This window comes from Camelina sativa, chromosome 12, assembly GCF_030686135.1.
Source record: "Camelina sativa cultivar CO46 ecotype springtype chromosome 12, ASM3068613v1".
NCBI lineage: Eukaryota > Viridiplantae > Streptophyta > Magnoliopsida > Brassicales > Brassicaceae > Camelina > Camelina sativa.
In genome coordinates, this window is record NC_141891.1 from 20,534,763 (window position 1) to 20,549,001 (window position 14,239).

General features: G+C 42.4%; 1 protein-coding gene and 1 long non-coding RNA gene across 2 annotated transcripts; one reads left to right on the forward strand and one right to left on the reverse strand.

The window, feature by feature from the left end:
- Positions 1-10,562: 10,562 nt before the first annotated feature.
- LOC104772984 (protein ECERIFERUM 26) lies at positions 10,563-13,851 on the forward strand. Its single transcript, XM_087476764.1, has 2 exons — positions 10,563-11,277; positions 12,847-13,851. The coding sequence occupies exons 1-2, from the start codon at positions 10,837-10,839 to the stop codon at positions 13,690-13,692; spliced, it is 1,287 nt and encodes a 428-aa protein (XP_087332890.1). The 5' UTR covers positions 10,563-10,836; the 3' UTR covers positions 13,693-13,851.
- On the reverse strand, positions 10,712-13,868 carry LOC147930816 (uncharacterized). Its single transcript, XR_015573647.1, has 2 exons — positions 12,557-13,868; positions 10,712-12,137 (listed from the first exon to the last, which is right to left on the reverse strand). It is a non-coding gene; the product is annotated as an uncharacterized LOC147930816 (long non-coding RNA).
- Positions 13,869-14,239: the final 371 nt, after the last annotated feature.

The following is a 14,239-nucleotide window of genomic DNA, read 5'->3' on the forward strand; positions in this document are numbered from 1 at the left end:
TTAATTTAAAGAAGCACTATGGCTTGATCCGAGACTCATAAAAAGCTTGAATGATGAAAACTTTTTTTTTTTTTTTTTAAAAAGCAGAAAATTAAAAGATAAAGGAAGAATAAGAAGAAGCATAATAGCTTAGATTCAGAGGTCTAAGATGGTTAGACTTGAATAAAAGGAAGCTCGATGGCTTATATATGAATAAAAAGAAGCTTGATAGCTTAGATTCAGAGGTTCATGATGAACTTGAATTGCGGAAGCACTTGGCTTAACAAAAATAAAAAAGGAGTTTGATTGTTAGATCAAAACTCGGGAGCAAACCTGCTCTGATACCATGATAGAGATTGATGAGAGTTTAGAATGGGAAGAATTATTATTTACTCTCATAAATTATACAGCAGAGATTACATATGTTTATATAGTAAGATAATTTCCTAAACTAAGATATAATTAAATTTTTACATATCTGTATAATAAATATAACAATATCTCATATTAACTAGAGGATCTTCTAGATCCTTCTATAAATTTAACATATAGTAATTATGTAAAAGAAGGCAAAAATGAAAATGTTTAAAAAAAAGTATTTTTGAAAAAGTATAGTAATTACGCCCAATATGCCACTCGGCCCAACAAAACAAGCTAATTAAGATTTCGGCCCGACGAAATTGGATGCAAGTCATTAATAATTCATAAAGGGGCACTCTCGGGAATTCACGATGGAAACCCTAGAAAACCCTCGGTCAACAGTCGCCTATAAAAGGAAGCATCACTTATTAGGATCACCATCCTCACCGGAGGACAAGAGACAGAGAGCAATACTTTGCATGAAAACCGTTATTGTCTTCTGTATAATTCCTTCTAGCTTCTGAGCTCGTCATTATTGGCTTGTTAGTTCTCCTGTGAACTGACGAGCTCAATCTTGATTCTTGTTAGTGACGACCTCACGATTTTATCGTTAATAAAAGAACCAGCTTCACTCTTTCCCCAAAAATCTTTATTTACTTAGTGTTGTGCAATCCCCGATACAAACAATTGGCGCCTACCGTGGGGCGAGAGTAGAGCGCTTCTTTTGACGAATCAAGACCGACGGTCCTCACTTCCTCGAAGTTTCAAGACTCATGACGAACCCCAGCGAAGACCTCAACGAAGCAACGGAGCAGCGATGGGGGCGAACGAGAACACGAATTGTCCCCCTGCCGAGCTCCCTGCCGAGCACAACCGAAGGCTCCCTGCCGAGCACAACCTCTACACCAGCGCCCGATACGCCATCAGAACCTCTTGTTGCCACACATGCCCAACATCTCCAAACCGTGGCTCTAGTTTTCACTGATGGTGCCGCCCTCCCAGCTCCCTTGCTTGCTGGACACAGAAACAACCTCGACGATCCATAACGAGACTATCATGGACATACTCGTTAGCCAGGACAGGCGAACAACCGAGCGACTTGACACACTCACTACAACATAAAAAGCTTACCACCACTTTTCACCAACCTCAAGAATGTCGTCAAAATCACGATCGTCGGTCAAACCCTCGATGGTGAAACCAAAATCTCCACTCTTCCCAAATATCTATTGATACCGTCGAAAGCATCACCGTGAGAAGTTCCGACCTCATGAGAGGTGTCGCCAAGTTCGCGACAACCAAACTCGACATCAACGCTCAGCTCCACATCCCCTCGATCGGTCTCAAAGCTAGCCGGATCCAGATCGGCAGATTCTCGGTCACTCCACCTGGTAGAAAACGAGCCGACCCCCGGAGCACTACATGGCCGACCACCAACCTCATCTCCGTCTTGTCGACCTCTCTCGTTTACGGTCTCTCTCAATTCCATAATAAACACGCCTTCGGTCATCTCTTCGCCGACCTTGATGTTATCCTCCTCAATGGCGCCGCCCTCAGAAACAAAGAGATCACGCCGCCATCCAACGCCGATCTCGGCTGCTCTCCCATGCCGTGCCTCGCTGCGTCCTCCCATCATGAGGTCGGCATCGCTATCATCAGAATCGGCAAACTCTCGGCCGAGCTGCCCGCCGACCTCGATTGCGTCTTCGCCGATCTCAGTCCCATCACGCAAATTCCTGTTCGCATCAATTCCAGCTCGCCGACCCGCATCCTCATTCGCTGAACCACACTCGAATCTGAATCCGGTCATATCGTTCAACCTCGCTACAATGCTGATCCCAGAGTTGAGAGCACACTCCACCCATATCCGAAAAATCGATCTCAAATTGGCGATCAGCAAGCTCCTCTATTCCGCTTGAACCAACCTCGCGACCTCCTACCTCGAGTCCGGCATTGCGCATATGACGAGGTCCTTTCTCAAGATCGTCACGCCGCACTTTGAGGTTATTCCCATCAGATCCGGGCGCTCTCAGCAGGGAGCCGCCGAGCTCCGTCCCGCTCATAACAGGAGACATCCGACAATTCTCCTCAAACGTACCAATCTCATAAGAATCAGCAATGCGGCCTAGAGACTCGCGATCGTGCCGACCTCCCATCATGAGATTAACATCTCCACCAGAATCAGCGTCGATCTCGTGGGAAGTGCTGACCTCGAGGCAGTCAGCGCTGACCTCAAGGCAGCCAGCGCCGACCTCGTGGGCATCCCTCCACTGATCTCTCTCAATCTCGCCGACCTCCAGCCAGCTGAGAACTTTGATAACTGCTGAGCTTGCCAACGCAGCGCGAACCCGCTCAAAATCAGTGCTTCCTTATCGAAATCGTCGTCATTCTCCTAACCTCCAATGCTAACCTCACGAGGGACGACCTCGGGACCAAGGTGCCGACCTCCAAATTGCCACGCGTCACCACTACCGATCTCACGGTTAAACTCTAAAACCGCCGTTCTCACCGGATCTCTCCTCTCGGTCACAATGCCAATCTCAGCAGATTTGGCCGCTCTACAACCTCCGAGACTAGGTCCAATACGAAAAGCATCAGATCTACTGACCTGATCTGAATCGCTCTCGATCGAATCCACTCCAACTCAAACCATCACGCCGCTCATCAAGATGAGAAATTCCGATCTCATACGAAGAGGCGACCTCCGAGAAATCAAAGCATCACCACGGGCGGCCTCGCAAGAGATACCAATCTCACAAGAGGTGCCGATCTCGCGATGACCAAAACCAGCGTTCATGCTTTCACTCTCGACCTCACCATCCCTTTGCCTATCTCACCTCCTGGTCCCAAAGCCGACCTTTATCTCGCTCTCAACAAAGCGAGAATCACACTCATTATACCGATCTCTACTCTCGCTCCTATGAGCCATCTCCACCCATCGAACCTCGAGACCAACCTCAAGAGCGGTCACCGCCTGAGCCGAAATTGGCGCCGACCTCATGATGGCGACGAGCGTGAAGTGGAAAATGAGTGCGACGAGCGTGAGGGTGAAAAATGAGATGGAAGGAAACCTCAATCTCTTCCATCTCATTGGCCATCCTCGCCAACCTCAATCTCTCGATCTCGTTCCAAGGAAGATCCGCGTGCAGGCCACGCTGACCCCCGCTGTAGAGTTCTCTCCGCCCTCGTCGCCCTATGCCGACCTCGAATTTGTTTCTTATGATGCCGACCTCAAAGTCTATGCGCACGCGGCCTGAACCAGGACGACCGCTGACCACCATCAGGTCATCTCGATTGACAGTCAACGGAATCTCCTACCGACCGTCTATCGGCAAAGAAGCAAGGAGCGACGGCTAGATTTTGTTCTTTGGAGACTAAACAAAAAAAAAACGAGAGAAGCACAAACACAAAAGTAAAAGGAATAAAGAGAGGGGTCGAACCTCTGACCTCTCTCGTTCATATCGCCCAATATACCTCCAATATATAGCCAACCTCGCCACCTCCAATTATGAGCTGACCTCGGAGTTCACCCAAATGGTTAAACAAGTGCCGACATAGATTGGAGATATGCCGCCCACACAAGGACGACATCTAGGGCACCGTACAACGTCCCGCCAACCTCCATTGGCCGACCCCCTCACCCATAGTTCCGATTTTGCCAACTCTGACACACAAACGCTGACCTTCACCAGTCAATCCTCCCTCCTTGCTGAAAGGAACGATCTCAATCCTGATCGCGCGAGACTCCAACTCGCACCGCCCTCCAACCCTAGAGGTGTCGACCTCAATCGCCAACCGATCTGCATTTTTGTCATCGCCACACAACCATGTACCGGACATGTATCGATCGAGAATAGGCGATTTGCCGACCTCAACAAATGATTTACCGACCATATGTGCATCACCTCCGATCCGACTACATGTGATGGCGACACCCTTGTTAGCGCCTCCCTCCCCCTCGCCGCCTTCACGTAGATTAACAGGACCCAAATCTGCGAAGTCTCGGTCACGCCGCCCTCCAGCTCGTCTAACACCAGCATGGACGACTTCGCGGGAAGTCTAGCCAAGCTCGCGGCAACTAAACCCAGCTTGCCGACCTCTCAACAAGTCTCTTTCAATAGCGGCGACACTACCAGTTGCGTGCAAACCCATCATTTCTTGATCCTTCTCAACGGCGACCTCGCCCAAACCACTATGCTACCCTGTGATATCTCCAATATCGCGAGAAACGACTTCAGTAGCTCTGATCTTCCTAACATTCATACTTGGCGACCTGGCAAACAATTGACCTTTCAAACTTATCTATGTTATCGACCTACCAAGCTCGTCTCTACTATCGAACTCGTCACTGGCGCTAAATTTCGAAACTTGTCTCTGCTACCTGCAAGCCGATCATCAATCCAACGACAAACAACCCACGTAGGAGTCGGGTTCACCTCGAAATCGACGACCAACTCGCAGCTCAGCATCAAAGATCAACGGTGAGTTAAACATCATAATATCATTAGCTAAAAAAAAAAAAAAAAAAAAAAAAAAAAAAGAACGCTCGACATACCGAGCTCATCTATTCTTCAAAATAAGATATTTGCAACAACAAAAAAGTTACACTCGCAAGAGTACACTTAGTCAAATAAGCTCTCTCGAACGAGTTCGTCTTAACGAGTGTCCAGCTTCTACATCGTCACCCTGGCCAGGTGTACGATTTAAAACGCGTTCCACATGGATGCAGCGGTGAAATAATCCGCACAAAAAAAAGCCGAGCCCAGTCTCGCATTCAGCTAGCAGGCGGTCAAGTTTGAATAAGCCAAGTTCTTACTTGCACACTCTTGCCGACCTCGTGGCACCCACAAGGTAAGCCGGACACCAGGGCCGCACCTAAAAGGTACGACGAGCTCATCTCAACTACCAACCTAAAATTTGGTATTCGAAACACGTAAAAGCGTAAGCCGAGAGACGTCTCGCCCCGTAGAATACATCTCGAAACCAAGCAAAAAGCCGAGCAAGTCTCGCACTAGCTTAAGGGCGTCTGAACTAATAAGCCAAGCTCCGGCTTGCAAGTTCTTGCCAACCCCAAACACCCACAGGATAAGCAGGATACCACTTTACTTTGGTAGATCATAAAACCGAGTTGCATATGAAACATAAGCTCGCTCCCTCACGGCAACGTCATCGCGCTCAACGCTCTCGCTCAACGCACACGCGTTTGACGCCCTCATGCTAGACGACGCTATCATGCTCGACGACGCTCTAACACTCGACAACGCGTTCTCGTTCAACGCCCTCACGTTTGATGCCTTCATGCTTGCTGACGCTCTCACGCTCGAAGACTCTCTCTCGCTCGAAGACTCTCTCTCGCTCAACGCCCTCGCGTTCGATGCTCTCGCACTCAACTCCCTTGCGTTCAACACCTTCGCTCAACGCTCACGCTCGACAACGCTCTCATGCTCGATGACGCTCTCTCGCTCAACGCCCTCGCGTTTGATGCTCTTGCAATCAACACCCTTGCGTTCAATGCCTTCTCTCAACGCTCACGCTCGACGACTCTCTCATGCTCAATACTCTCGCGCTCAACGAATGCTCTCGCCCTAAACGCCCTAAAGTTTGAAGACCTTGCGCTCAACGCCCTCGCGCTCGCCTACCTCACGCTTGCCGCACTCAAGCTTGCTGCCTTCATGCTCGCCGCTCTCACGTTAGACGCCCTCACGCTCGACGCTCTCACGCTCGACGCTCTCACGCTCTGCGCTCTGCGCTCTTAACACTTGATGCTCAGCGCCCTCACGCTCGACGCTCGCTGCTCACTCATGCTCTTGCGCTAGTCACCCTCACGCTCGTCGCACTCACGTTCGTCGCTCTTGCGCTTTCCTTCCATCTCATTTTACACTTCCATTCATGGTGGCGACTCTACTCTTGTCTTCAGTGGAGACCTACTCTCTTATTCTCGGTGAAGACCTCCACTCATTCTCGGTGGAGACCTCAAATTTCGATGGCGACATTCACTCTTCTACCTGGTGCCGACCTGCATTCTCAAGTTTGATGTCGATCTCCACTCTCCAGCTTGGCGCTGATCTCACAACCTTCTCCCGCACTCTCTTAAGTGCCATCCTCAAATTGACGATCAAATCTCTCCTTGTCGCTCCCATGAGAAGACGTGGGACGCAAGCGCACAACATGAACACCAATCTCATCTCGTCGATCTGACAATTTCTATCTAGCGCACAATTGCCGATCTTCGTTCGCTGATCTCTCCTCACTCGCAAGATCAACATTTTCTTGCCGATCTCCTTCCTTGCACGTAGAACCAACCTCGGAATCATTCTCGATCGCGTGAGATCCAAACTCAATTCGCCGATCTCATCCGACGATCTCATATGCCGATCTCATCCGCCGATCTCATTCGCCAACCTCAAACTCACTCTTGGTGGCAACCTCAAACTTACTTGCCGACCTCAATCTCAATCTCGCCGACCTCAATCTTACTCTCGGTGGCGATCTCAAACTCACTCTCGGTGGCAACCTCAAAACTCACTCGCTGACCTCAATCTCAATCTCGCCGATCTCAATCTCAATCTCGCCGACCTCAATCTCACTCTCGGTGGCGACCTCAATCTCACTTTCTCGCTCGCCGACCTCAATCTTGGTGGCGACCTCATTCTCAATCTCGCTGACCTAAATCTCACTCTCGCCGAGCTCACCGCCGAGCTCATTACCTTCACTCATCTCGCCGAGCTCATCGCCGAGACCTAAATCTCACTCTCGCCGAGCTCACCGCCGAGCTCATTACCTCCGCTCATCTTGCCGAGCTCACCGCCGAGCTCACCGCCGAGCTCATTACCTTCGCTCATCTCTCCAAGCTCACCGCTGAGCTCATTACCTCCGCTCATCTCGCCGAGCTCACCGCCGAGCTCATTACTACTGCTCAACTCATTACCGCCGCTCAACTCATCTCGGTTTCTCTCAAAACCTATCTCAATCGGCCGATCTTCGATCCCCCTGGAATCATTAAATCTGTCGATCTCACCTAGATCACTCTCTCGTGCGGCGATCCTCGATGACGCCCAGCAAGATCGATCGAACCCGCTCAAAGTCAAGTTATCACGGTGACCCCTGTCCGATTCCACATCATCAGCGCCGTGCCGATCTCCAACTGTGGAGTCTCGCCGATCACCGATCATCAGCAATCTCACAAGCAGCCCGAGACGATCTGTGCCGAGCAGGCATATTAACAGAATTCAAGCACGTCCGCTGATCACAGAAAAACTGACGCTCTCCGGACTAAGGGGGGGGACTATTGTTGGACATGGGCTACGCCCAATATGCCACTCGGCCCAACAAAACAAGCTAATTAAGATTTCGGCCCGACGAAATTGGATGCAAGTCATTAATAATTCATAAAGGGGCACTCTCGGGAATTCACGATGGAAACCCTAGAAAACCCTCGGTCAACAGTCGCCTATAAAAGGAAGCATCACTTATTAGGATCACCATCCTCACCGGAGGACAAGAGACAGAGAGCAATACTTTGCGTGAAAACCGTTATTGTCTTCTGTATAATTCCTTCTAGCTTCTGAGCTCGTCATTATTGGCTTGTTAGTTCTCCTGTGAACTGACGAGCTCAATCTTGATTCTTGTTAGTGACGACCTCACGATTTTATCGTTAATAAAAGAACCAGCTTCACTCTTTCCCCAAAAATCTTTATTTACTTAGTGTTGTGCAATCCCCGGTACAAACAAAAACCCTGGCGCCAAGTGTTAGGATTGATTTGCTTTCAATTTGCGGTGGCTAGTTTTTAGAGTTTTATTGATAGACACGAACATACAGTTAAAGAGAATCAACTAATAACATGGAAAAAACAGTCAAGAAAATAAATGGATAGACCCTACTGCTAGAATATGTTGGCAATGTCACACTACAGATGTTCACTGAATTAATTATAAGTTCAACTCAAGTATTTCTTTTCAACCATATATTTCACTGAAACCTATAGTGTAGTAATAATTCTCATTCAGGATACGAAGTTATAGAACCAACATTATAAAGTTTCAAAGCTTTAACATTACTCTAGAATAGCTAGCTCGAATTAAGAAGACATTTACCAAACAAAAACTATTCTTTTTACCATACATTCAGACAAAATCAAATAAAATTGAATGGCTAATCTGGCTATGCTCTCCAAGGATTTTCTTGTTTAATACAAGAAAAATACTTTCAGCATTTGTGATCTCGTAATTTTTAGTTACTAGTATCAAAAATTCAAATTTTATGTTGAATTGAAGAGAAACTTTATTAAATGCAATTTCAGCAGCCAACCATTCTAATTCTTGAAATGATCTTAAGCTATATATATATATATATATATATATATATATCTTTCTTTCTTTTTATCAGAAGTAGAAACAAATGTAACCTTCTTAATGCCATTAATCCTAGTGGTTCTATGTCTTTATCTGAACCTATTTTTATCTGATTTTTAGTATGCTATTTTCGGAAGGTTCAAAAGACTTATGTACCGATTCTACAAATCATCACTCGCACAATACTAATAATCATTTTCCGGTAGGTTACTACACACGCTTAGCTGTAAAACATTTTCTAGATAATTGACAAAAAGCACTTTAATTACATATGTAACTAAATCAATTATTTTAATTTTTTTTGTATGCACCACCATATATCCTGAAATCCACGAATTACAATAAACATATTCTAAAGCTAATTTAACAAAATGTTGTCTAGATACTTCTGCTAAAATTTCTCTAGCCATTGGCTAAATTAATTTCCGGTACTATATGATAAAAAAAGGTTCATATATTTTTTCTATTTATATCGTTTAAAAAAAGTTATGCTAAATATCTAAACCTTAGCTAGCTTAGACCATGTGCATTGCAAGGTTCTCACTACAGTTCTCAAAAATATAAAAATTGAAAATAATAAAAATTAAGAATTAGAAATAAGAATTGATTCTCATTTGAGAAACTCTTGAGAAAGTAACTTTCCATATAACAATTTATAATTGGTTTTGAGTACTAAAAATAAAATAAAAACTAAATTAAATTATTTTTAATAAAATATTAGTTTTTGAGAAACTTTGGGAATTTCTCACAGTTGCATATGCTCTGTCTCGATCATCCATCTACTAACTAGTAACAAGAAAGCTTTTAATAACAACAAATCAATAAAAAGCTTTTAATATAGCCAGACTCAAAGTGTGGTTAATAATTTGAGAATATAAAGTCACATGTTGCCTTTTTTGGCTCAAATTTTTTCTTTATTTTGAGAAGCATTTGCCGTCATGTCATGGATTTGTTTTGTCCTTCCTGGCTTGTTCGGTCGAGTTGTCTTGCAAACTTTGTTTCGGATCTTGTTATACTAAGCAGACGAAAAATAGTCATCCATGATTGAAACTTAAAAGTGTTGGGAGATAACTAACTTGAACTCTGAACAATATCGCCACAAAACGAATTCTGGAATCTGGACCCGTAGTCCGTAGATTATGGATGGGTGATGGATTAGTTGAGTTATACAACTTATACTTATAATTTATGAAAGTGACTAACAAAACAGTTTAAAAAGATTGACACAAGATAAATGACCAGTTGGTAAACCCAGAGTTATACAACTTATACTTATAATTTATGAAAGTGACTAACAAAACAGTTTAAAAAGATTGACACAAGATAAATGACCAGTTGGTAAACCCAGACAACTGTGACGAAAATCCCTCAAAACTGTAAGAAGATTTAGATTTGCTTTCTACATATACATATATAACAATAGTCCCAAAATTACGTTGAAAAATAATTTTAATATATATATATATATATATTTTTTAATATATATATATATATATATATATATATAAGTAAGCACAAAATTTACGTGTCCATAAAAATTAAACAGCAAAAATTAAAAAGAAAAAAAAAGTGTCCATTGTTTGGCCACGTTATCTAACTCTACTCTTTTCTTCAAACCATCATAAATGATAGTATATTTTTATTTAGCACAAAATTTACGTAACTGATATAGTAGTGTTGATTTTTATTTTAAAAATCGATTTATTTTGGCACGATACTAATTCTATTTTAAATGCAGAAATAGACATAAACTAATGAAAAGAAATATAGATAAAAAGTAAGGTAGGTGATAAATATTAATTAAATGTATATGAATTATGAACGATGAATTGGACCCTTTCATCATATACTATCGTGAAAAAGGATAAGGCAATTATTATTAATTTAAACAGCTTCACCTACTAGTTATAACATAACAACAAGTTAACAACACTAGAAGTGCTCGTCGATCGTCTCTATATAACACAAGAGCCTCATCACATTACATTCATCACCTACAAATATTATATTACATGTATAGCAGAGAAAAATAAAAAATTTGCTTTTTTTTATTTATTTATGTAAGTGTTACATACATTGATCGACTTGCACATAGTTCGAGACAAGAGATAACGTAGAATCAATTCAACTCCACTAAGTCATATCATGGGTCGATCTCAAGAACAGGGACAGGGACAAGGTCCGATTCACAGCATCCGGTTATCGACGGTGGGTGCGGCCCGACCGACAGAGACAGGTACAACTCACGAACCAACCGGTTTAGACCTAGCCATGAAGCTCCATTACCTCAAGGCGGCGTATATTTACTCCCCCGAGACGGCACGTGACTTAACCGTGAGACACATGAAAGAGAGTATGTTCATGCTGTTCGACCAGATCGCTTGGACCACAGGCAGGTTCTCACGGAGAGACTCGGGGCGTCCGTACATCAAATGCAACGACTCTGGGACGCGTTTCGTGGAAGGTCAATGCAATCTCACTGTGGAAGAGTGGCTCAGTCAACCGGATCGGTCAGTTGATGAGTTTCTCGTTTACCATCAACCTATTGGACCGGAGTTGACGATCTCTCCGTTGATCTATGTTCAGGTATAGATAATCTGACTACAATATTCCTTTAGTTTTACACATGCACTACTACTGCTACTACTCTCTCTCTCTCTCTCTCTCTCTCTCTCTCTCTCTCTCTCTCTCTCTCTCTCTCTCTCTCTCTCTCTCTCTCTCTCTCTCTCTCTCTCTCTCGCGAGATAGACACATTTAATATTGACTGAGATATATCATATATTTAAATAAAAAATGTTCTTAAAATGGTTATACATACATGATATGGTATTGCATTGTTCAATCTTGAACCATTTGCCAAAAAAAATAAAGTATTATTATAAATATTTAATATTTTCTGTCAACCAGAAAATATGTATATAGTACATATTTTACTAAATCTTGTGTTTTTAGAAATGTTTCTATTATATTTTTGGCCTTCATTGAGATCGACTGGTCCTCACAGTTTATCTTTGCTAACAAGTAACAACACTAATTATTATAATAAAAAGAAGATACGGAGAAAAGAAAAAATGGTATATAAAACACTTATGATATTAAGCAGAAAAGAAGACCAACCATGCTGATGGATCATGGATGGGGTCTGATTTTATTGAGTTGGAAAAAGGCAATTATGAGCTTAAACTAGATTAGAAATCTCTGTTAGGGTTTTTTGGGTACCGTATGCCCTAATCAAGAAAGACAAAATAACATATACTCCATTAGAACATTAAATGCATGAACTGTCACAACAAAATTTAATACACGAACAAATTCTGTTCGAACCATGAACTTGCATGAAAGAAGACTGACTCGGAGTAGGTGTACAATTAATTAATTTAATAAAACATTCCGACTTTTCAACCTTGAGTTGCGAACTAGATTGGGACGAATTTAATTCGTTGGAACTAAGGGGGGTGTATTCAAACCATGATTTTGGAGAATTTGATGGGATTTAGGAAATTTAGAATTTTGATAGATTTTAGGGAAGTTCATATGATTTTCTGTAAAATTCTTTCAAATCTCACCTAAAACCATGAGATTTGGATTTCTGTATTTTTAACTAAACAAATCCTCCAGAATCCTCCAGAATCCTAAAAATTATTAAAATCATAATCCACAAAACTGTTTTGAATAACAGTGGATTTTAAAGTAGATTTTTAAATCATCAGTTCAATAACAAGGGATTTTAATGGATTTTAAAGTAGATTTTTAAATCATCAGTTCAATAACAGTGGATTTTAATAGACTTTTTAAAATCCATGATTGAATAACATAGAATTTATAAATTTCACACAAATCACTTAAGATGTCAAGTTGAATACACCCCCCTAAGAGTTTCACATGTAAAGATCCATGACCTTCGATATATGAAGATTGAAAGAAGAAAAAAACGAAAATCTGAAAAATAAAGTAATATATAGCTGTTTTTTGGATCAATTTCTTTGTATCCGAGAATTTACTTTCTAAATATCGAAAATGTTAAAATGGTTTTCAGATAGGATTTTGGATAATAACTCTCTTACGTATGGTTTGTAAATTCTAAACCGATTTGATACATATTTTCACCTTCTAAGCCGGTTTGAAGCTAATTATTTATCGGTTTTGTTAACGCAGATGACCCGGTTTAAATGCGGAGGATTAGGTTTGGGCCTGAGCTGGGCCAATATAATTGGAGACTCATCCTCTCTATTTTACGCCTTCAACTTATGGACTAAGGCCATTACCGGAGAAAAGATTCATGCCCCAACACCCTCTAAGGGAGACAGAAGCTTCCAAAGTCCAAACCCAACGGTTAAAGACCCGGTTTCGATTAAACGGGTCGACCCGGTTGGAGATCTCTGGGTCACTCCAAACAACAAGAAAATGGCGACTTACTGTTTCAATCTCTCAGTCGCCGATCAGATATCACCACATTTTCCGGCGAACGGAGGTAACTCGGTTCCGGTGTTCGAGATCATCTCCGGGATCATATGGAAATGCATAGCTAAGGTTAGGGCGGAGCCAGAGCCTGTGACGGTTACGATCATCAAAAACGATCCGAACGATCTGAAACCTAATAACGCGATTCGTAACAGTCAGGAGATAAGTTCGGTTCAAGTTGATTTTCCGGTGGCGGAAGCGACGGTGGAGGAACTGGTGAGAGCTATGGGGGAAGCGATGGATGAGAGATTTGGAATCGAGGAGATCGGAGGGAGCTGTGATGGGAATTTGGATTTTGTTGTGTACGGTGCGAAATTGACGTTTGTGGATCTGAGTGGTGAGGATTTGTACGGAGCCAGAGTGATGGGGAAGTCGCCGGATTCGGTTTACTGTAATGTTGAAGGCGTAGGGGAGGAGGGGTTGGTGGTTATTTACGTGGCGGCGAAATCGGAGGAGAGGGTTGTGACGGTTACGTTGCCGGAGGAAGAGATGGAGAGGGTAAAATTGGAGTTTAAGAAGTGTGGTTTGATCGCGCCGTGAGTGTGTACTAACGGCTAATAAGTGTAAAATGTGAATTCATAAATGTTATTTCCTTTTTTTTATATATATTTAAATTTGTGATGAATTATTTGCTGAACTGTTGTAAGTTGTAACGTTGTTGTAAAATTAAATAATTAATTTTTAAGTAACATATTTAAATGGTTTTTGGTTTTAAATTTTTTAAAAATTCATTTTTAACCATTCAAGATTTTATGAAAAGTGGGAATTTCCTAAGAATTAGAGAATTTAGATTTTTAGAGATGTTACTAATTTATTAGCAAAATCCAAAATCTCATTTCAATGGATTTTTGAGATTTTCTGTACCAAACATATATATAATTTTTTTTTTAAAAATTCCATTTACTTTTAGTTTTATTTTGCAAAAATCAAAAACAAAAATCTAAAATCTAAAAACTGTAATAAATAATCTAAAAACCACCAAAATCTTTCAAACATTCATGGGCTTAGTTGGAGAAAGTGATCAGAAAAAATGGTTGGAGGTGGGTTACCTTTGGATTTTGTTGTTGACACATACTAAAGTTCTTGA

Bases quoted from the DNA above. Each gene is read 5' to 3' on its own strand.
- LOC104772984 (XM_087476764.1), top strand. From the start codon at position 10,837: ATGGGTCGATCTCAAGAACAGGGACAGGGACAAGGTCCGATTCACAGC. The intron at 11,278-12,846 runs GTATAGATAATC...TTGTTAACGCAG, and splicing joins CTCCGTTGATCTATGTTCAG to ATGACCCGGTTTAAATGCGG.